The 23984-nt window shown below is 56.2% G+C and overlaps 1 protein-coding gene across 7 annotated transcripts in view; it reads left to right on the top strand.

Moving 5' to 3' along the window:
• RALGPS1 (Ral GEF with PH domain and SH3 binding motif 1) overlaps nt 1–23984 on the top strand; it is a 276710-nt gene that overhangs the window by 236660 nt on the left and 16066 nt on the right. For 4 of the 7 annotated variants that reach the window (XM_047069752.1, XM_047069704.1, XM_047069713.1 and 1 more), the window contains 3 exons: nt 10611–10737; nt 11990–12147; nt 14393–14444. In XM_047069752.1, the coding sequence (XP_046925708.1) occupies nt 10611–10737; nt 11990–12147; nt 14393–14444 (337 nt within the window). Of the gene's footprint in view, nt 1–10610; nt 10738–11989; nt 12148–14392; nt 14445–20283; nt 21631–23984 lie in introns of those variants that run through there. The other 3 variants (XM_047069729.1, XM_047069735.1, XM_047069743.1) reach the window with 2 other exon arrangements.

A 23984-nucleotide genomic window follows, 5' to 3' on the forward strand; every position in this document is an offset into this window, starting at 1 on the left:
TTCCCTGCCCTGACCCCAGGGAGAAAGCATCTGGGCCTCACCACCGCTGAAGGGGAATCCAACGCCATTTTTCAGAAAGAAATGGACCGGGGCATTCTGAATGACGTGTGAGCCAGATCTTGGCTCACAGCAAGGACCCGGGAGAGCTGCATGTATGAGAAACAAAGAACGTGTGTGAATGTGAAAGTGACCAGCGCCGAGGCCCGACCGTGAAACCTGGCCAGAGAAGGCTTTCTGTGCAGAGGACCCCCATGTCCCCGGGTGCCACAGGGCTCTGGCAGCCCCGGAGAGGGCCCAAGTCCCCGCTGTGGGAACAGGGCTCACGGCACACACAGTAAAGAGGCCGGGAGGCGCAGAACCCTCTTCAAGCTGGGAGCAAGTCCGCCCCGTGAACCACATGGCCCGGTGGCACTGTCGGGAGCTCCACGTCCGGCCGTGGCCACTCCTCTTCTCCAACCCGGAGAGGCTCGGGGGCCGAGGAGGCCGGACCCCAAGCTCCCAGCAGCCCAGGCGGAGGCTGGACTGGAACTCGAGTCTCGTGACTCCAAGTCCCCTCTGCCACAGCTGCCTCCCGTTAACTTACAGTGTGCAAGACTCGGAAAGCACCGCGTGAGCGGCAGCCTGGCTGCCAGACTGCTTAACCTGGGCAATGCCGACCGGGCCAGGGCCCCAGTTGCTGCCGGAAAGCCGTGGGAACAAGGCTCCCCGTCCCCCTCGGCAGAGCCAGCCCGTCTGTAGCCAGAGCACCGGCCCGTCTGTCGTGCACACTCGAGTCCCGCAGCCCCTGCCTCCCCGAGCTGGTGCTGGTGGGAGACGCTGGTCAACAGGAAGTCACATCTCATTCCTTAGTGACAAGTGGATGGGCGCTGAAGGCAAGTGCAGGCCACGGGAGAGTGAGTGACTGGAGGGCCTGGCCCTCTCTGAGGACACGGGGTCGCTGCCCTCTCTGAGAACGCAGGACATGCGTGTCGTCAGCATTGGGCCTACGTCTCCCTGGAACCCCTTGCTGCTGCTCCTTTAGCCCCTGAGGAAGGGAGCAGGTCAGCGGCTTTTTCCTCCATCTCTCCCTTCTCCCGAGGGAAACATCTAGCGGAGCAGAAGGCCGTTTCTGAGGTGTGTCACAACTGTCTGCTGGGTCCACATGGGTGGGCAGAGGGGGACGCTGGCTCTTGGCGCTGGCCGGCCGACTGAGGTGGCAGGCCAGGCCCCTCCAGCTTGCTCCCCCTAGAGACCCACACCCGAGGGAAGGCAGCCGCTGCTGTGTGTTCCAGCCCCGGAGATGGGTGCTGCCTGCACCAGGCACCTCGGAGCGAGAAGAAGTGGCAGCTGAAGTCAGGGCCGCTGGCCTGAAAACCGCGCATCGCCTCTGACGCCTTCCGTTAGAATTACAAGTGAAGCCCGAGATCACTCTCCTCCTGCATCTAAAATGACGCTTTTCTCAAAGAGTTGTTCTGTCGACCCTGGTTCTACACAAGTTCCTTTTTAGGTTGTCTCTTCTCATCCCACAAACACTGGTTCTGTCCCAGGCCTTCCCTCTTCTCACCGAGCTTGCAACTCTGGATAATTCGCCCACTCCCGGGGCTCCACACTCCCCTGGCTGGACACGTCTGTCTCCTGAACACTCCCCCAGTGGCCCCTTCGCATCAGTCCCGACCTGAACTTCTCGCCGGTCCCCTGAGCCTGCTCCCTAAGTGAACAGCACTAGCATCCAGCTACGCTGCCCCAAGCCCCCCTCCCACCACACCCCTGCTGATCCACCCCCTAGACCCCTCTCCTCCTCTTTCTCCTTCCCGGCCTGTCGTTGGGGCTGCAACCACGTGCTTCTCCAGCCAGAGTGAGCTCTCTAGGGTGCGATTCTGAGCACGTCACCGCCCCTCCTAAAAATCTCAACACCTTCCCCTCCTTAAATTCCAAGCTCCTCAGGTGCCCCCCCACCCCCACTCCTCCCCCCCTCCACCGCAGCCACCATCCGCCCCCCATACACGGTCCCGCCCTCAGCTCTTCCGCCAGGGTGGCTCCCTGCAGTTTCTCCAGTAGGTTCCATTGTCTTTTCTCTTCCTGCTCCTGCTGCATAGGCCTCAGCTGGATCTCTTAGGCTCAGCCTGGATGTCAGACCCTCAGCTCCTCTCCGACCTTCCCGCGTTCTCAGACGCACTCAGATGGCTCCACTGGTCACCAGCTGCTTGCCCAGGCAAGCTCCCTAACCCTTCTGACCTCAGGTCCCACATCACAGCGCTGAGCTAACAACAGCTCCTGGGAGGCAGTGTTGCCGCAAGGCCTTTAAATGAGATCCTGTGTACAAAGCATTTAGCACAGTGTGTGGCGCCTGTAGATGCACAAAGAAGGTCAGGTGTTCCATTACCACCACCATTATCGTCGTGGTAGTTACTCTGTCGGTGTAGTTTTTGCTATTACCGTGATTATTATTTCTTTTTCTCCTATCGAAGCACGTGTCCCTCCTGGGTGTAATTTTCCGCTTGCTTGTCTTTCTCCCCCACCTGACTGTAAACCCCATGAAAGCAGAGCATCAGCCCTCTAATCCAACGTGGCTGACCAGCCCCTGGCTCAGGGCTGGCACAGGGTCAGGAAACGTTTGCTGCAGGAAGGAGGGAGGGATGCTGGATCATTTCCTCCTTACAGGGAGGCTGCCAGGTCAGACCACTGTTCCTGTGTTGCAGATGTAGAATCAGGTGGAGAGGTGCGAGGTGGCTTTCCCAAGGTCACTGAGCCTGCAAGTGGCAGGTAGCACGGGAGCCCGGGTCTGCCTGCCTCCAGACTCTGAGTTCTTAGCTAGGACCATTCATCACCCTCACTGCTGTCTTCTGCAGAGCCATTATTAGAAGGCCCTGTGCTCTTTTCTCTTCCAATCAATGAGTGGTCTGTTGGGCAGCCTGTTGGTTTCTTGAGAGAAATGTAATGAAAACCAGATTTTTTTTTTCAACATGATATCTCGTTCCCCACAGAGACTGTCAGTTCTCATATGTTCCAATAAAACTGCTAAAGAAACAGCCACTTAAAGAGCTTTAAAGATTATTCATGGAAAAATTATGCGGAGGAAAAATAGAGCAATCCTCTGAGATAGTCAAGCCACATGGTCAGTTTTTCCAGCTGTCCGTGCCATATCGGGCTGGGCAGCGGGGACCACGCTCCGCACAGCGAGGCCAGAACCCCAGTTCATTATCACTGCCCCCACCCCTGCCCTTGCCCCAGGGGACATGGAGAAACAAACTTGCCAGCTGCTCAGCTCAGAAATGGTCCCAGAAGACATGTGTTCCCTGGTGCTGTCACGTGGTGGCCACCCCAGGCTTAGTGGAACAGGAACGTGAGGCCTTTCAGTAGCAGAGAATGTCACTTACTGGCAGAGAAGCCCCCCCCTCCCACCCCCTAACCCTAGGTCCCAACTGAATGGAAATTCTTCGGCTTTAGCGTCAGACCAGGCTATTGGTCAACAACCAGGGGGTGGGAGTGGCTGAGACCCAGGGCATTAGGAGCAGTATCAGCTTGGACTCTGGGCCCAGGGAGATCACAGCCTCTTCTGCTTGGGCCTCCCACCCTTTCCTCAACCCGGCTGAGGGCCATCTGAGGCCAGGCATGCCTCCCAAGGCCGTCCAAAGCAGCAAGAAGAAGGAGGCGGATCTGGGCCTCGTCCTGGAGGGAGAATCCGGAGCCGAGCGGAAGAAACCAAGGGCGAGTCCGGAAGCGTAGGAGAGCTGGAACATGCAGATCAGAGCCAGGATGCAGGAACCATCTGGAGGCAGGTGAGAAAGGGAGTGAGCGGGAAAGCCAAGCAAGTTCCCAGAAGAGGCTTGGAGAGTCCAGCTCTCTAGGCACGGCACAGCACGCATGGGCAGCTGAGGGAACAAAGCCAGCACCCCTCCAGCGCGTGACCTTACATGCCTTGGAATGTCCCTTTAAAATGGCAATTGTAGGGGCACCTGGGTGGCTCAGTCCGTTAGGCATCTGACTTCAGCTCAGGTCATGATCTCACAGTTCATGGGTTCGAGCCCCACGTCGGGCTCTGTGCTGACAGGTCAGAGCCTGGAGCCTGCTTCAGAGTCTGTGTCTCCCTCTCTCTCTGCCCCTCCCCACCTCATGTTCTGTCTCTGTCTGTCTCTGAAAAATGAATAAACCTTTAAAAAAATTTTTTTTAACGGCAATTGTCAAATTACCAACTGCATAGGAGTCCGTGTTGGAGTGTTCGTACAAGCCTGGCACACAGCTGGTGCATAATAGATGTTGGTCCTCTCCACCTTCACCTGCAACAGTAGCAATTAGACCTTACCCAACAGAGTTCCTGGAGGAAGTGCCTCCCGCTTATCAGATCACCTCAGATGTGTCACTGTGTTTCTTCTGCCTCGGGTTTTCACCAATGCCTGACCTTTGAACTGCGAGCCCCCCACCCCCCGGCAGCCCATGGCAACTGCATAAGCCCTGGCTTTCTCACCTATGAACCCGCCACCCCTGCGTGGAGGGCAGCACGCCCACGCGTGGCGGCACCACACGGTGCCGGGGGTGGAACGCTCCACCTTAATTATCACCGTTATCATTTACTACAACAACACTGGGAGTCAAATTCCAGTTCAAACTCCAGGGGAGGAGCAGTGCGCGAACTGACCTTTATAAAATACTTTCTGAACCCAGGGTGGGAGCCAGAGTGACTCAGGGGGTGTGATCCCACGTCCATGCCACTGATAAACAAGGCAAATTCCACCCTCCGCACAGACTCGTTCATTGAGCAATAGTGCCAAACGAAAACAGAGCAGGAGGGCTTCCGTTCTTCCCCTTCATCTCCGGAGCAGCCACACCAGACGCTTCCTCCAGGACAGAGATTGAGCGGAAGGTCTTCCGGGGCACACGTGCCAGTCACCTGGAGAGCCAGTGGGATGAGAACCTCCAGGACGGGCCCAAGAAACCCCATTTCTCACACACTCTGCAGATGCTTCAGATACACTCCCCGGCTGACAGAGCTGCTGGCAGAGTGGAACTCCTCGCCAGGAAAACGCACGCGCACACGAAGCTTAGTTACCCGTCCGGTACCTCCGCACACTCCTCCAGGGCCTTCCGAGGACCGGATCCGGTGAGGTGCGGGCCCCGCCTCTCCGGCTTCGTTATCATGGTCTGCCAGAGTCTGTTTTTGAGATGTCCTGTGAGGGCTGCAGTTGGGACCTCCAGCAGCCTCCCCTGCGTCCTGCCACCAGGCTAGGCCACCCAGGCAGCCCTCTAGGAGGCGGTGTGGTGTGGCGGGGCCTCGGGGTCAGGTTCCTTGGGCTGCGGACAATGAGACAGACGCTGGCTGCCTCAACCAAAAGGGGAACCTTTGGCTTATGGGGTCCAGGAAGGGCTGAGCATCCAGGGAAGGAAGGACGCGGCCCAGGGCTGCGGGAACGACTAAAACGGGACTCTTTTCCACAAGCAGGAAACGTGGCCGTTGGCAACGTCTAGGTTCTCTTGCGCAGCCGGCAAAAAGTGATTGTCCTCAGACATGTTCTAGACTCACATCTGAAAAATCCTCGGGAAAGGTGTCTATCCCTATCCGGATCCAGGAGCAAGGCCACAGCGGTCTGGCGTTGGCTCCCCTGTGACCCTATCAGTGGTGGGAAGGGGGATTCCTGGAGGGGGGTGGCGGGCAGGTGGTCCCAGGTGTCCGCTCATGGATTCACAAGGCCCAGACTTGAACCTGATTGCCTAGCCAACCAGCTCCCTGCCCTTAAAGCTTAACCTCCTGAGCTGCTGCTTCCCCATTTGTGAATTAAGGCTAATGTACAGACCTCAGAGGTCTATTGTGTGGGTTAAATGAAAACACCGCAGGGCCTCAGCAGGACACAGATGGCACAGTCCAGCGGGGTGATCAGAGGAATTTTTCAGAAAGGGGCCGGCGGGTTTAAGGAACCGTTCCTAAGGACATCGCGGCACCCCAGCGCCGGAACAGGAGTGCAGGGAGACAGCGGTTATGAAAACCAGAGTAGAGAGGACTTGGGGAAACTGCCGCCTCTCAGGGGTGGCCCTGAAGGGGAGTCTGGAGGAAATGGTGCCTTAGCCTCTCTCCTCCCTCCCCCCAGTCTCTGGCCACGGCTCCCCATAGGCCTGATCCAATGAGGAGCCAGAGGGAAGGGAGCCCACTGACCGAGGCCCCAAGCCCAGCTCCCAGTTAATGGCACAGGGTGGAAAAGGGTGCAGGACGAATCTGGAGGGCAAATGGAAGATTCCAGCACAGCCCCTGGCACATAGTAGGCATCCATGTGTTTTTATTTATTTAAAAAAAATTTTTTTAATGTTTATTTATTTTTGAGACAGAGACAGAGCATGAATGGGGGAGGGTCAGAGAGAGAGGGAGACACAGAATCCGAAGCAGGCTCCAGGCTCTGAGCTGTCAGCACAGAGCCCGATGCGGGGCTTGAACTCACGAACCGTGAGATCATGACCTAAGCTGAAGTCAGAGGCTCAACCGACTGAGCCACCCAGGCACCCCATCCATGTGTTTTTAAAATATTCTCATTTTAGGGGCGGCTGGATGGCTCAGTTGGTTGAGCGTCCGACTTCGGCTCAGGTCATGATCTCACAACTCGTGAGTTCGAGCCCCACGTTGGGCTCTGGGCTGATGACTCGGAGCCTGGAGCCTGCTTCTGATTCTGTGTCTCCCTCTCTCTCTGCCCCTAACCCACTCGCATTCTGTCTCTGTATCTCTCAAAAATAAGTAAACATTAAAAAAAATTAAAAATAAAATAAAATATTCTCATTTTAAATGATGAAATATTGAACACGTAGAGAGTACCCATTGTGCCCACTATCCATATTTAACAGAAATTAGCATTTAGCCATATTTTATATTTTTCTTAAGTAAAATAACACTACAGATAGAGCAGAAATCCCTCTTACCCTATCCTTCCTCTTTCTTCCCCATAGAGGTATCTACTCTCCCGAGACCAATTTATGTTATTCCTGTGCAGGGTTTTTCTATTATACTGTTGTTTTGTATGTGTTACAGTGTTTACAAAACTGGTGTCATGCCTCAGTGTAAACATTGTTTTGCACCTTGCACTTTTCCACTGAGCTTATGCTTCTAGGACGTGATCTGTATGGATACGTATAAATTCGGTTTAAATTCAGTTTCTTCGCTGTTTTCTGCTCTGTAGAATTTGTTGGGTGAATAGACCACAGCTCATTTATCCATTTCCCTCCTGAGGGGCATGTAGACTTTTTGCTGTTATACACAATGCTACATAGAGCATCCTCATAAATGTGTCTCCTTGTGCGTATACTACGTGCAGGGGTTTCCTGGGGGAAATCTGGGGGATACCTAGAACCGGAATTGCCTGGTTACAAAGGCATAGCATCTTCACCTTCACTCGCCAGGCTAATAGCTTTCCAAATATTTGGCACCCTAAGAGCCCATTTTCCCACATCCTGGCCACCACTTGATGTTGTTGGGCTAATTAATTTTTGACAACCTACTAAGGTAAAAACATTTTTTCTCACCGTTACTATACAATTTGCATTCCCATGATCCGGTGAGGTTAAGCATCTCTCCTTGTAGTTATTGGTCACGTGGGGTTTTCCTCTTTTGTGAATTTCCTGTTTATGTCCTTTACCCATTTTCTCTATGTGGTTTGCCTCTTTCTTACTGATATTTGAAGTTCTTTATATATCTCAACACGAATCCTTTGCTGGGGGTGTGGGTGACATGATCCCTCCTCCCAGAGTACAACTTGCCTTTTAACATTGATTTTGCTGACTTTCATTTGTTTGTTTTGGTGCAGAAATGTTTAATTTTAATGCAATCAATTCAGTTTTGTTTTGTTTTTTTGTACTTTAGGTCTTATGCTTTTTGTTTCTTTCCCCAAGGTCATCGACATCATCTCTTATGTTTTTTTCCCCAGTAGTTTCACATTTTTGCTTTTTTACATTCATGGTGTGAATCCGCTTGTGTAACATAAGGTGGGAGGACCCCAATTTCGTCTTTCTCCCCACGGAGCCCGATGGTTCTAGCGCCGTGTACTGAAAAGACCCTCCCTGCCCCACTGACCCACCATCATGAAGCGAGTCCGGGCTCTCCCTTCTAATTTACCGAACTGTTTCTCCGTCTCTGCCCCAACACCAAACTGGGTGCGTTCCTACCATTTTGTGTGTTGTTCTGATATCTGGTAGGGCAAGGCCTGTACTGCCCTTCTTGACAACTGTCCTGGCGACTTCTTCCCTTTATTCTTCCATCAGGACGTTAAGACCAGCTTAAGTGACCAGGCAGTGGTCAGGCAGCATTGAACACCACACCGCTGGCAGTTTCGAGCTCAGAATTGATGTGCCCAGCTTTTCATTTTTTCAAACACTCACGAAGCTGTACAGGGGTTGGATTTCAGAGGATCCATCAGGAGGTAGAAGAAGGTCGTGTGGGGACCCAGCCCACGTGGTGACAGGAGAGATGGGTATGGAGGGGATGTGCAGAATCTAGGGGCCTCGGTGATCATGTCTGGCAAGTAAAGAGGGGGTAAGAAGAGGAGAGGCCGGTCACCGTCCGGGAGAAGCCAAGACTACCCCACACTCCAGGCCAGATGACTGAGTGTCCATGGTTGGAAATACAGGAGGAGGTTCCGGGTGTGACCTTCACGGAGCAGAACTCAGGGTACCTTAGGAATGTTCAGACAGAAGCATCCTGGGTGTATTGGTCTCGGGTTCAGAAAAGAGGGCTGTGGGACAAATTTAAGAGCCAAAACCAGACCCAAAGAGGGAAGTCTGTGTAGAAAACACCAACACGAGAGCCAGGTGGAGGATAAGGAGCCCACAGTGGAGACAGAGTGACAGTGACCAAGAGGCACAGGGAGAGGCAGGAGTGAGACAGCACAGACAGCCGGGATGCAAGGCGTTGCGAGGAGTGGCCACTAGCACCGGATGCCGCAGGCTGTAGGGAGAAGGTGTGAGGGCAGAGGCAGAGCTACGAGGAGCACGGTCCTCTGAGGAAATGCGGCTGGCCAGGAGGAACACGGGGCCAAGGGCCTGTATTCCACAGAAAACGGGAGACGACGGTGTATTTAAAGGCTGTGGAAGGGGCCGGAAAGAAAGGAGGTGATGGTGTGAATTCTCAGAGGGGACAGGCAGGACCGGGGAGGAGAGGAGTGCCCGAGCCCCAGGCCCTGCAGGAAGGCACGTGTGGATGGAGCACCTGTGACAGTTGCAAGGCTGGAGCTGACAGCACAGTTTTCTCGTGGAGGTGGAGAGTGGTGTCTCTCGAAAGGGAGGGGGCTTGAGGAGAGAGGGATTGGTGGTGGGGCGCAGGGATCTGAGGGAGGAGGTGTGTGTGCACGGTGGGGGTGTGGAAGGGAGGCAGGGGTGAGAACCCAACAGCTGGGAGCCGGAAGCCCGCGCTCCGGGTGATGTGAGTTCCCGCCTCATGAACCTTCCGGAGGGCCAGAAGGGACCTAGACTTCCTGTGGCGACAGGCTGGGAACAGGGCTCATTAGTTTGGACTTTATGAGGATGATCCAAGCATGCTGGAGAACCAGGGAACCCTTCGGTCCCTTGTGCACCTGTGGCGTCTTGGGGTGGAAGATCTGAAGCCCTGGGTGGACCTCGGGCCTCACAGGTTCTCCAGAAAAGTGTCTCCACGTGTGCGTTTGATATGGTCGAGCTCCTTTGTGGAAGCCCTGGTTCCTATGTCCAGTGTTTGTCCCAGGCAGCTGTGGCTAGGCTAGCACCTGCGGTCACCTCCCTTAAAGTTGTCTCTTCCCAAGCCACAGAAATGAAAGTACAATAGTGGTCGGGGCCACGGCCCTCAAAATCTAGCCACGGACATGAAGGATTCTGCCTCAGTCTCTGCATCCGGCACTCAGTGTGGTTGGTGGCCCTGGCCTCCCGGCTCTCATGACCTTCCAGTGACCCCGTGCATAGGGCTGAGAAGGACATGGTAACAGTTGTCAGAATGAAACAAGTAGAAGTGCCACCTGTGAAATTCTAGGTACATGACCTTATGACCTCCCAGCCACCTGCAAGGTGAGTTAAGTTACTCCCGCTTTTCAGATGAGGAACCCGAGGCTCAGGGAACAAGTTAAGTAACCTGTCCAAGGTCACCAGGCAGTAACTGATAGGCCTGGGGTCTCAACCCCTGCCTCCCTAGCCCTGCCCTACCTCGGTAAATCCCCCGCCTCCTCTGAGAAGCCCTCCTTCCATTTTTGGTTGAGTGAACAGGCAGAGAAGGACACAGGGCCAGGTCACTGGACTTGGACTCAGAAGATGGGCCGTGAAGTGCCAATTCTGTCGCCCAACTGGGTGGCCCTGGATAAGTGTTGCCACGGGGAAACCAGGCCAGGCTGCCTGTCCCCACATCCACCCCATCTCCATCCGCACATTCTCCCTCCCCCGTGTTAGCCGGTGGCACTGCCTGGTCAGGGGGCACCATGCAGAGCAGGACGCTGGGCACCTTAACAGTCAGTTCAGAGGCTAGTTATACTGCCAGTTAGGGCTCAGTGTCTCCCGAGTAGAAAGCCACCAGGCCTGTGTGAACCTGACCCCACTACAGCAGCCAGGCCAGGTACCTGACCCCTCCCGGAGCCACCTCCTCTGGGCTTCCCCAGCCCAGCTTCACCCCCACCCCCATCACTCTCTCTCTCTCCTGTTCACAGGCCCCTCCACTGGTTCCAGTTCCGCAAGGTTCAGCCGGCGGCCCACCTGTCCCGACGCGTCTGTTGCTGGCAGCCTCCCCACACCCCCTGTCCCGAGACACCGGAAGAGCCACAGCCTGGGAAACAAGTGGGTGACTGAGCGAGCCCCCCCCCCCCACCATGGGCTCCAGGGCTGCTGGGACTGCTTGGCTACTGGGAGCCGCCTTGTCCATCTGATGCGTGCTCTTGGTATCCCTGGCTGACGGCCTCTCCTCAGGCTGGCACAGGCTCGGGGAGAGCCGGGGAGGGGCGGGGGAGCGGTCCCGGCTGCGGCAGCACGGCCTGTGTCCTGGTGACAGGGATCACTGGCTCAGGAGCCAATGGAGGAGGCATACAGGGAAGTGCAGGGCAGCAATGGTTGGATTCCAGAAAGTTTGCCAAGCTCGGTTAGTGCCTCCCTTGCGGAAAGCTCCAGAGCCCAGTGGAGACCGTGACTGTCATCCAGAGCATCACTCAGTGTCTCGAGGCATCTGCCTGCGTTGGGGCTCAGAGTCTCTGCTTGCCCATTGCTTCAGAAAGCCTGCAGAGCAGTGAACCTGCCACTGGTTCACCCAGCCCTGTGGGACTGACAGCTCGGGGACATGTATGGACCTCAGCGTGGCTGGGGGCAGCCATGCCCATGTCCCCAGGGTATTGGGCACAGGCCCTCGAACCAGTTGGATCCCTCCTCCCTCAGTTCTTTCCTCCCTCCATCCCTCCCTTCCTTCCTTTCTTCCACCACCAAAACACGAGCCTCGGCCAGCTCAGGCTGGCCCTGGAGTCACTCACAGGCTGGAGGGAAAAGGGTTGCTGTCTGAGGGTTTAGCGCTTGCTCCGTGTTAGATACTCTGCCACATGCCTGCCAAGCATTATGTCACTGAGCCCCTGCAGGCCTCCGAGGTAGGGGCTGTATCATATACATTGTAAGATGAGTCCTATGAGGTTCAATGGGGTGAAGCACCTTGCAATGGTGAGTAAGGTTGGAACAAGGATTTGGACCAGACGTGTGACTCCAGAACCAGGCATGCTGCCCACGGGGCCACTCTGCCCCTTCACTCGTGTGGCGCCATGGTTTACAAGCACGATCCACTCACATGAGCCTTATAATCGTCCTGAGAAACAGGCAGGGCAAGTATCCATAGTCCCCATTTGACAGATGGAGAAACTGAAGCTCAGAGAAAGGATGTGACTTGCCCAAGGTCACGCCATGAGATAGGGCCGAGCGTGGACTTGCACCGTGGTTCTGGGTGGCCACCTTTTTCCTCCAACTGCACCATCTGCTCAGGACCCCAGGGCAGGTATACTCACTGTGACTCCACAGATAAGGAGCTCTGCCTTCTTTCTTCCTTTCCGTTTTCCAGTATGATGTGTCAGTTGAGTGTAGTTGAGAGTAAAAGTGCGACATTCCCATCGGAGAAAGCGAGACACCTGCTGGACGACAGTGTCCTAGAGTCTCGCAGCCCCCGCAGGGGCCTCGCCCTCACCTCCTCCTCTGCCGTCACCAATGGACTCTCCCTAGGTAAGCGTCTCCGGCCTGCACACGACAGTGCGGTGTGTGCTCCGTGTCTGTCTCTGTCACTGTGCAGCGCCCGGTGGCCCCTCACCCTCTGCAGAAAGGGCTCCCCTACAGGAGTCGCCAGAGCCAGGAGGGCTTTGCTTGCCCATCTCCAGGGCTTCACAAAGTGACCTGGGTTTGTCCTCGTCCTGCCGGTAGCCCTGAGCGCGGCAGGCAGGTGGAAGGAAGCCGGACGCACACCCGAGACCCGCTGTCATTGGTTGGCCACTGCGAGAGCCTGGCTGCGGCCCCAGCGGGGCTTCTGTCCTGGGGGAGCCACAAGGCCCAGCGTGCAGAGCCAAGCGGGGGGAGCCGCCGGGGACAGCAGCTGGGTGGGCCACCGGGTTCTCTCACTCGTGTACTTGTCTTCACACTGAGAAGCCAGAGTTAGGGAGGATGAAAAATTGATCTTCGGGGATAAAATTGCATGTCTGAGCTTCAGCCAGAAATGGTACTTATGTCAGCGGAAGGAACAGAGACAGAACTGCCGAGGCTGGGGTGGAGAGAGGTTGGAGGCAGAGCTGAGGACACTGTTGAGCTCTGGTCACAGGCCTGTCACCCTGCGGTGCCCAGGTCACCTGTCATTACTACCATCAGACAAGTACTGTCACTGGCTGTGTCCTTTCAGTGTGCCTGTGCTTCCGTAGTCTGTGTGTCTGCGTGTCTGTCTGGGAGCCCTCCCAGGGCTGGGGGTGGCTTAGTTGCCGGGCTGGGGGTTTGATCCGGTGCGGTCTGCAGGGTGGGGGGCCCATGAGCACTGGGAGGAAGGGGGAGGAAGGGGAAGGGCGGGAATCACCTGTCACACGTCCCAGTCTCTGAGGCAGTGTCCCTACAGGGGCAGTCATCTCCCACCCCCAGGAAGGGCTGTGACGAGCAAAGTCAGCACCTGCCTTCTCACCTGGTGGGAAGTTATCCTAATTGGACCCAGTCAGGGCTTTACAACAGCTTAGGACAGTGCAGGCTGTGGTTCGTAGGTGTCAGTGTATTGGGGAGAATTCTGGAGTCAGTATGTTCAGGAAAGGCTGGGCTGCACCAGGTAAGCAGATCCGTTCTGAGAGACTAGAGTATGCTGATGAGCATTATGGATCTCTCCAGAAAGGCAGTAGAGTCTGCAGGTCCCCACAGCCTGGTCATGGAACCCTTTCCTCGGAATGTCTTGGAATGGGATGGGGTGAAGTTCTGAGGAACCATTTTGGGAAGTGCCAGACCCAGAGCATTCAGCTGGGCAGCTGAGTTTTCCATCCAGGAAAACTTTCTGAGCCGTGCCTGTAACCCCCAGGCCTTGCTATTCCTGAGACAGAAAAGGGACTCAGGCACAGTGCTGTCCGGTATCCAGGCAGATCACCAGGCGGTTGGTCCTCAGCCCCTCTTCTTGGGAAACTCAGATATCTTTCTGTCTGGAGCCGAAAGCCCCGGGAGTGAACTGCGATGTGCGCATGTGCCCTGTCGAGACCTTTCCACCCGGTGACTCCCAAGGGGCCCGAGACCTCCTCCCTCCTCCTCTCCGGCTGGCCCGCCTTAGTGCCAGCAGCCAGCCCAGGCAGAGAGCTGAGCCGAGGCACCTCCGGGTCCTGAGAGAGCTCACAGAGGCATTCGGCGGTGTGCAGTGACAGGTGTCCTTGTGGCTGGAGCCGGGCCTTGGAGAGCCGGTGTCCCGGTCCACCCCAGAGGAGCAGCCTGGGGGAGGTGGAGCCCGTCTCTTGCGTATGCTGGCCAGGAGGTGAAGGGGCGCTCCCTGGAGGCTTCTGTCTAATGCCAGGCAGCTTCTCTGTGACCATTTGGGAGGAAGGAGGTGCTCATTTGGCCCCTGTCCTCACTAGGTGAGGCTTGTTCTAGCACTGGTGTCACTTGGGCCAGGAGGGAGGCGGTGATGGGGCCAGGCCAGGCCAACACAGAGGCCGAGGGACACAGAGCCTGGGGGGCCAGTGGGCAGGTAGCTGCCGCCTTCAGCGGGGCAGAGGGAAGGGAGTGGAGGGCCTACCGGGAACGGCGGGAGGGGCTGGTTCTTTGACGCTCCCAGGAGAGGGAGTCAGAAATAGCAGCAAAGCCCCAAGTCATACGGAGGCCCACAGGGTCAGAAAGCTGTTCGTCTGGCACTTCTGTGGAGCTCAGGGGGCCTGGGCCTGCTGACCCAGGAGAACAGACTCCTCCGGGCTTGGCCGCTCTTCCGCGCGGCCGCCACGCTCATTGATCTGTGTTCCTTTTCCAGGCAGTAGTGAGAGCTCAGAGTTTAGTGAAGAGATGTCTTCAGGGCTGGAAAGGTGAGTGTGGCCTCAGCTCGGCCTCCCTCCCAGGGCGGCGCTCAGGGCTCCGGGCAGGGACCAGCCCCCACCCCCTCCGCCCCTCACTGGCTGCTCCTTGGGTCAGCTCGGGGCCCAGGGGCAGGCCCCCTCGGCGTGGGAGGTAGAAGAGCAGGATGGGCAGGGGGCGGGGGTCCCGGCCCCATGCTCTGAGCAGCCCCACTCATCTTCCGGTCCAGAGCTAGCCCAGGCGCCTGAGGCCAGTAGCTCTTCCTCAGGCCGAGCTGCAGGGGAGAACCTGCGAGCAGATTTGGTCTGAAATGTGGGTTCTTAAAACCAGACTCCTGAGATGGGCCTGGTGTGGAGATGGGCCCGTGGCTCCGCCTGGTGGGGTCTGAGAGTGTTACACCCACAAGGCCTCGGCTTTGGGCTGACACCCGCCCCGCTGGGCACTGGTGACAGCGAGTGGCTCCCAGCCCCGGGTTTGGCTCCCTGTGGTGAGCCCTTCTGCCCCGGGAGTGGGGCCTCCTGCTCGGGAAGCCACTCACCCCACACGCTGATGCTTTCTCTGCCGGGCACCAGGGGGGCCCCGGGAAGACAGAGATCCTGAGTGGGGAGCTCCCACGGCGGCTCCGCCGGAAGTGAGGGGCGTCGTGGTGACTGGAGGTCTGAGGGGATGGCAGGGAGAAATCCACTGACACCGAATGCTACAGAGAGGCAGGTCCACACCGTCCTTCACAGTAGCCCCTCCACCAGCGTGCGGGGGCCCGTGCGCACAGAGGGACACACACACGCCCACACTTATACACGGTCTCCCACACGCGTGCGCACACACGTGCATCCATACATATGCTCTCGCATGCGTGGGTATATGTACACGTGTACGGTCACACACAGCTCACACACACACACACACACACACACACACACCTCACACTCTCCTCACTCCTCATTCCTCATTCCTCTGGGGGATGCTGACGCCTCCTGTCTCACCGGACCCCACAATCATAAAACGGCCAGAGAGGAGGAGGTGAACCCACCCAGCGAGTCCTCACAGGGCAGAGAGACGTAAGTGATAAGCCAGGAGTGACTTCCGTTGAGCATTCCCTGTGGGTCAGACGCTGTCTCGGCCCCACCGAATCCTCAAGCACTTCTGCACGGTGGTTATCCGTAGTGTCCCCGTTTTACACCTGTGGCCAGCAAGGCTCAGGGAGGTGAAGTGACTTGTCCTGCTTCCCGCTCCTCTGGTAGGGCAGAGCCGGTCCAGGTCCGCCGAGCCCACCTCTTCACTGCTATGCTCCCGGCCTGGTCCAGAGGGCCACTGTGACAGCTACAGGGACTGGCCCCACGTCAGTCAGTCGGTTGGTCGGTCCATCTGTCCTTGGGAAACCCTGGACGGAAGGCCACCAGCCCTCGGAACCTGCCCCCTCTGCCCTTGCTGTGGGACCTCTGGAGGGATGTTTGCTCTGTTCTTGCTTGGGTCGCTCTGGCGAGTGGTCCCCACTGCCCTCGCCCTGAGGCCGACCCAGCAGTGGAGATGAGAACCAGACAGGGTCTAGGGCAGACTCCACATCTGATGAGCAAAATTTTGGCTTTTGTCAACATCAGTCAGGGGACTCCCAGGGAGACCCTGAGGAAGGGGGCTTACAGGCAAGCCAGTGTCCCCTGGCCACACACAGGCCAGTGAGGGGACACCGAGTGGGGAATGCAGTCATGGTGCCAGGATCCTGAATATCATCCAGACTTGAACTTATTCACTGGTTCGTTCATTCCCTCATTCACTCACTCATTCATTCATTGAGCAGCTGTTTATTAAGCCACTGCATCCTGCCAGGCACCCTGCTGGTCACTGAGGGCAGCAGGTGTGGATCCTAAGGAGCACCCGTGACCCCGACTGGAGCCACCAGGAGGGAAGACAGTGAGAGAATTCCTGCCCCCGGGAGAGGATGCTGTACTTAATCAGTAGCGAACCCTGTAAGGCGCAGCATTTCTCTTTTTTCTCTTTCACTTAGAATTTGGCATTCGATTTCCCATCCATCATAATGTTCGTAGTAGGTGCTCTGGGGGCAGGACCTCCAGCAAGCGCCGGACTCCCAGCTGGCTCAGCCAGGCAGATGCCCAGGCCTGGGAGCCCGCAGGGAGAACGTCCTGTTTCTCATTCTCCGGGGACCCAGCTCTGGGATCCTAGCCCGATGAAGGAGACAGGACACCACTTGCTTTGGAAGGTGCCTGTGGGGCTGGGATGAGCCCTCCAGCGTGAGACCCACGCTGCGCCCTGGCCTCTACCTCCTGTGGCCTGGCCTCCAGTCTGCTTTTCCATCCTGCACTAGCCTCTTTCCACGTCCACCGGAAAGAATCCGCTCCCTCAAATGCACGCGAGCATTTTAGACTTTGGTGAAGACCCGGATGGGAGAGCTGGAGGGGAGAGTCTGTCTCACGCTCTTTGAAAATCTTCATCAAACGCCACTCTTTTCCACACAGTTCAGTGGCCACAGTTCACTTTGCCAACGGGCCTCCCTTCTTCCTAACCTTCACCCACACCGTGCTCAGCCCCACTGGGTCCTCCCTTCACCCCCAGGCCCCTTTGCTCCAGCTCTACAAAGGTGAGCAGATTCTCTCTTTCCCCGGAAGCCGGGGCCACGCTGCCTGGGCCCAGAGGCCGGTGTCTTCCCTGAAAGAACCTCCAGAACACTTTTCGGCTAAGTGGAGCTCCCCTTCTCAGAGACCCCACCAGTCCTGGCAGGTGTTGTAAGGACACAGCCTCCTCTACATCTTCGCACTCACGTGGGCCGAATCCACCTCGGAACCACAGCCAATGGTGCAGGAGAGGGCTGGCCCCGCGCAGAGGAATGGGGTGTGAGAGAGGAAGGGCGCCTGGCTTCTCCAGTCCCCAGAGGCCAGGCCGGGGCAGGGGCAGTACTTTGCCCCTCAGCCCTGAAGCTCAGCGGCCGCAACTTTCACCTGCTTTGTCCACCAGGCCCCTGGCCCCGGTGGCAAGCTTGACCCAGGCCAGGAAGAGAAGTGGAGCCAAACACCAGCATGAAGGACAGGGAGGTCCCAGGCCAGTGGCCTCACCACCAGCACACACCCCTCAATTGGTTTAGAGGCACATTTTAAGCACCCTTTATGCCACCGTGGACAGGCAGCCAGCAGGGTTCCTGTTGTCTGACCGAGCGTGGGTTCGTTTGGCCTTGTCTTGCAACTTTGCCTTCCCTGAGATCACACACGTGGACATTTCAGCCTGATGGCCCAGAGGCCGTCCTCGAGTGGCAGCCAGAGCCCAGGCGGCACCCAGCGCTGTCCTCAAGCGGCCAGCATTGAAGAGCATGCATGGTGGAGCCCGCAAGAGTCCTGGGGACCCTGTGCACTGCTCTCTGTGGGGGCGGGCCAGGCGGAGGGGTGGCGCCCCCACTGACCCTGTTCTTGCTAGGACTGTGGAGCCAGGGCAGAGGGGGTGAGGGGGACTTCCCGCTGCTGCTCCCATCCTGCTGTCCCTGCATCTGCCTTTGCAAGGTCACAGGGCCTGGGGGCTGAGTAGGGGTGGGAACAGACCAGCCGTGAGGTGGCCAGACCAGAGAGGGGCTAGTTTGGCTGTTCTAAAGACCCTCCCCTATTTGGCGGGCCCAGAACAACCAGAGGCCAGAGTCCCTGCGGAGGGGAGTGAGGATGGGCCCCCTCCTCGCTTAAGACTCTACCTCCTGTCCCAGCCTGCAGTTTTCTGGCCTCAATGTCCTGGGCTGAGGACAAAAATGGAAGGAGGGCCCCAGATCACACTTTGCTTTCCCAAGGAAAGAAGGCAGGTGGCCCGAAAAAGGCATTTTCAACATGTACATAATTAACCGGAAAGTAGGGACTATGGACTAGCCCTAGGCTAGCTTTGAGCAAACCCCAGGCCTCTCAGAAATTCAAGAGGGTAGGGAATATTTTAGTCAGGCCCAGCAGTAAGAACTAAGAGGTGCTTCTTTTTATGCCTGATTTGGCAGTAAAGTAAGAAGAAGAATATTAGCCTAAGAGTTGACAATTTTAGATGAAGTTTTTTAAAAGAGGAACAAAATGGGTGATAGAGGTACGTGTACGTACAAAAACACGTAATGTCCTTCATCTTGGTTCTCTCTGAGTCCTAGGGTCATCGAATGAATTTCTTTCCTTCATTTTTTCCCTCTCCAGATCTGCCACAGTGGGTACATGCCTTTTTTACACCCTGAAAAAAACTAACATTTAACTTAAAAAAAAAAAAAAGATACAATCAGAAACATTTACTGATTGGTTTTGAAGACGTAACATGTGAAAAGTATGGCACAAAGTCATCGCGCACCCCTCGGCCATCTGTCTTCTCTAGTCCCACATTGGCAGTGTGTGGAAAGGGTACTCTCGCGTGAGAGGCGGGCCAGATGTTTTTTGAGTTTGAGTTGCCGTACATGGATGCTTTTATGAGTTTCACTCAGTGTGTCCCTCTTGCCACAGGGGGTGGAAAGACGAGGAGGCAGAGGGGTCCTTGGGGGTCATAAGAGGAGAGTGTGACAGCCTCTCGGGGGCAGAGCTGTTTCTCCTTCCCAGGGAGGTGATGGATAGAGGGGAGCTAGTCAGAGCTCAGAGTCCAGCGGGGTGACCCAAGGCAGACTGCGGGGTCAGGGGTGGTTTCCGGTAGAGGCGATGGTTAAGCAGAAGCCCAAGAACTTTGGTGAAGAGGACCACAGTGGGCCCTCGAGAGGGGTGGTGGGATCTGAGGAGGCTGCGAGGCCTGACTCGTGCCAGGATGAGAAAGGAGGTGGCCCAGGGACGCTTGGTATGTCTCTTAAGAGTCACTGCGGGAGAGGTGGGCTCCATGATGCATCCTGGTCTCTGAAGTTCTTAGCGTACCTCTGCATTGAAAGATCATGATCTGGCTTCCAGACACTGCCAGCAGCGCCGGGAGGGGCCTGAGATCAGGACTGCTTGCTCTCAGTGACCTTGGGCATGGCTCTCAACCTCTGGGCCTGAGGAGCCTCAGCTCTACAGCGAGGATACTCACAGGAAATAGTTAGCACACAGGTGGAGTTGCTATGTTTGGGAAGTTACTTGGATGCTTTTATGAGTTTCCTTCAGTCTGTCCCTCTTGCCAGCGAGCCAGTGATCCGGGGGTCTAAGACTGGATGGGGTGAAGAGGAGAGTCCCCAAGAGGAGAGCCATCATGGGATGGATGAACTGCAATGAAGACGAGTGTCCACCAGCCCTGGTTGGCCTCCAGGGTGACACTGAACTGTGGGGAGGACCCCTTTAAGAGGGCGCTGCAGACGGTTGGCCCCGCAAGCGCTCCAGGGTGTCGAAGAGGTTAGGTGATGCAGTTTTTCCCTGCGTGAGGTTTACTTGTTCTTTTTAGCTGGTGGAATCTTCCAGCATCCTTAGGGAGACCCCAGGAAAGTAGGGTCATGGCAGCAGATTCCTAAGTCTGCCACCCCCAAACCAGTTTTTAAAGACACCCCATTCCCCTCCTGAGAAGATCAAAGGGCTCTGGCAGATTTTGCCAAGGTACAGAGGTGCCTCTTGAGCCCCAAACTGCAGCGTTTTGAGACAGGGAGGCAGTCCTGGAGGTGAGGGGTGCCTTTAACTGAAGTGCAACATGAGAGTGGCTGTTCACAGGGTGACTTTCACAGAGGGCCTCACCGCTTCCTCTCACCTCCGTGGCTGAGGCCCAGGAATCCTCCAGGCCCGTGTCCCTCACCCACCCACCCCGTGGTCTGCTTCCCCCAGCCCCCGTCCGTCTTGTTCTGTACCCCCATTCCGCTGCTCTGCCTCCTGGGGCAACCCAGTGGGACAATGTCCCAAGCTTCTGATTTCGGTTTCCCCCCAAAGATGACATCTCTTGCCTCACTTTCAGCAGCAGACACTGAAGTCTGGAAAATGAGGCTCTACCCAGGAGCTCAGACCCCTTGGAGAGAGAACGGCTGGCAGTGGTCCCTGGGCCTTTTGCTTGACCTCGTCCTGGGGCCCTGGCAGATGAGGGCCAGGCCGTGCCCACTAGCTGCTGTGGCTTCCCAGATAGCTGAGAACTTTCAGCCCACGACCTCTCTGCCCGGTACCTACAACCCCTCAGACTCAGGTCCTAGAAAATGGGAGGACTCTCCGTCTTGTACCAGTCCATCTCCGTGCACATCTGCCACAGTCCCCTCTCTCCCCGCAGACCGATTTCTAGACTTCTCAGCTCACAGAGGGGAAGACGGACACCTCACAGCTCCCAGGTTTACAGGTTATACCTTCATCCAGCCACAGAGCCTGACTTTCTGTGTCTCAAATCTGGTTCTGAGTTGTCATGAGAGAAAATCTGATTGGCCTGGCTTGGGTCAAGTGTTGTTTTATCCACTCGGTACGAGTAGATAAACATGCAGTATGGATATGGCTCCTAGGGACCCACTCAGATCAGGGACATTGCCCAGAGAAGAGTGAGTGAGTGAGTGAGTGAGTGAGTGAGTGACTCATAGGCAGTAAAAGGCCTTTAGCAAGTACGGCTAGAAGGGATGTCCTAGGGCCCAGCAGAACGCAGACTGGCGGCTTCCTCTCTGCAGATGAGGGTGGATCCTCAGCAAGAGGTTGGGATCGAGCTCTGGCCTAAGGGGATGGCTTCCCATTAAGGGTTTGCTGGTGCGGGTGGACGCTGTTGACGAACAGCATCTCCTGGGCCCTTCCATAGGCAGATGCCTGCCTCAAGGGGCTCTGCGCGCTTGGGACAGAAGAATGGGCGGAGACGCCTACTTCTGCTAAGACAAGATTACTGAGGCCCCAGTGTAATTATGATCCAGGACTTCTCCTGTTCCCCAACCTCCTAAACCAGCTTTAGGACATTTAATCCCCACGATACCACCTAATGTGTACCTAGAAAACTATTGCGGAGGAGAGGCCTTTCAGACCTGCCTTGGCTAATCTGAATTCTCATGATGCTGTTGCCCCAAGTGGGACCCTGGTTGCTTCTACCTCAATAGCGCTACCCGCTCTCCCTCTTCCTAGTGCTGTGACCTTGGGCAAGTTACTCCATCTCTCCAAGCCTCAGATTCCTCATCTATAAGGTGGGGAGAAGAAGAGTGCTGCCTAACAGTGTTCCTAATTGTTAGGACAGAAAAATCACAGTGTGATTAGACAAGATAAGGAACAAATACTGCTTAGCACTTAGCACATTGCCTAGCACCCATCACTCCCATCATCTCCATCACCCCCACCATCCCCATCACCCCCATCACCCCAATCATCTCCATCGTCCCCACCATCCCCATCACCCCCACCATCCTCATCACCCTGATCATCTCCATCACCCCCACCATCCCATCACCTCGATCATCTCCATCACCCCCACCATCCCCATCACCCCCATCACCCCGATCATCTCCATCATCCCCACCATCCCCAATCACCCCCACCGTCCCCATCACCCCGATCATCGCTCCCACCATCCCCATCACCCCGATAATTTCCACGATCCCCACCATCCCCATCACCCCCACCATCCCCATCACCCCAATCATCTCCATCGTCCCCACCATCCCCATCACCCCCACCATCCCCATCACCCCAATCATCTCCATCACCCCCACCATCCCCAATCACCCCCACCGTCCCCATCACCCCGATCATCACCCCCGTCACCCCGATCATCTCCATCATCCCCACCATCCCCATCACCCCTATCATCCCATCATTCCACCATCTCCATCATCCCCATCATCCCCATCATCCTCATCAGCCCATCCTTATTATCACCATCATCCTTATCACTATCATCATCATCATCATCATCATCATCTTGCACACCACTTGGGACTGAAGTGTTTTATTTGGTTGTCATCCTACATCTTCCCCAGACCAGACTTCCCGTGAGTAGGGTTGCTTCCTGCATCCCTCCTCCCCACCACTACCCAAGATCCACCCCTCAGAGGAGACTGTAAAATGGCTTTCCTGGAATACATTCCATTTAGCCACATTCTGCTCCAGCATCATGCCAGGAAAGTTGTCTGTGGTTCTGGATTGGGAGCCATGTCAGTCCAAGAAACTCCCTGATTTCTGAGTTCACCAGATACAATGCTCATTCATTCTGCATTTCTGTCCCTGAACATTCAAAATAACAAACCTTCTCAAAGCAGGGCAGTGATCAGATTGGTTCCAATGGCTGAAGATCCTAGCTCCTCTGTGCTGATTTTAGCCTGCCTGGGCCTGACCAGAATCACCCAACCATCACAACCCCCTCTCCAGCGTACGGGGCTCATCTTGGGAGGAAGGGTGGCCACCACAACCCTAACTATTCTAAAAGCTGGCCTTGAAGAAAATTCACCATTACACTGCCGTTCAAAGCCAGGGTCACTCCCCCAGGCTCCAGGGAAGCAGACTCTGACTTCCCCCACTTGGAGGACCTTGACTGACATAAGCTGTCTACTCATACCAGAAAGCCAGACTCCCTTTGTTAATATTTGCATCTCCATCCCTAAATCCCTAATGACAGGCCAGTGGGGTGGGATGAGTGGCTTCACTTCCTTAAGCCTCAGGTTCCTCACTTGAGTCACGGTGGGAATAGCACCCTTCACAGAGTTGGGAGGAGCGGCGTGTCTCGTGGTAAGCAGTTGCCCTTCCGTGCCCGTCAGCCAAAACCACCAGAAGGTTACTCCAGCACGGAGACCAAGGGACGAGGGGCCTGGGAAGGGTCCTACCCAAGGAGATCTAGGGCCTAAGACTGTTGTGGCCGTCCAGTCTCATGGACACCGACAAAGCCCGATCAGTGTGAGCTGTGGCAGAGACCTACACGGAGGGGTACCTCTGGGAGAGCACCCAGAAGCCACCCACATGGTGCCAGTTCCACACGCAGAGCCAGTGCCTGTGGCAGAGCCCCGACACGTGACATCTGGGCCTCCCTGTGACCCTGAAGGGTGTGGGAAGAGCTTGGGCTATACAACCAGACAGAACAGGGTCCAGTCCTGGTTTATTAGGCTCAGGCCTCGGTCAAGTGTCTTCACATCATTGAGCCTCAGTTTCCCTATTCTGGGGAAGATAATGTGCTTAACTTAAACAAAGCTCCAGTGAGATGGTGAGTGTAACAGCCTTGCACATATGAGCCCCCACTCACTAGTGATCTCCGTGCCCCCACACTCCTCCACCAGTTCAGTGCACCAGGGGGCACCCCGCGCCCTTAGAAAGAATGTGAAGAGAGGTTGCTTACAAGGCTAGGCTGGTTGGAAGATGTTGGTTTAAGGGTCTCCGTCAACAAGCGTCAGTCCTGCAGACATCTATTGAGTGTGCAGCCATGGACAGTCTCAGAAAGGAGAGCACGACAGAGGGAAGGTAGCAGTGGCAGCCACACCCCCCTGTTGGTGGAACTGCCAGTCACTGGGGACAGACTGCTGTCATCACACATTTTCTTCGGGTACCAGGGCAAAAAGACCCACAAGATGAGAGGTGGAGAAGAAGAGGCCAGAGGACCCAGCTCTGGGAAGGGAGGCTCCATCTCCAACTCCAGACAGGTCGTGGTTCAGAGCAGGGTTCCAGATCAAGCGAGGAGACGTCTTCCTGGCACAAGGAATGTCATCGCAGAAAGGTTCACTGTCA

This window comes from Lynx rufus, unplaced genomic scaffold (assembly GCF_022079265.1).
Source record: "Lynx rufus isolate CCGP_SWC_20201006 ecotype Redwood Valley unplaced genomic scaffold, mLynRuf1.p SCAF_10, whole genome shotgun sequence".
Lineage (NCBI taxonomy): Eukaryota > Metazoa > Chordata > Mammalia > Carnivora > Felidae > Lynx > Lynx rufus.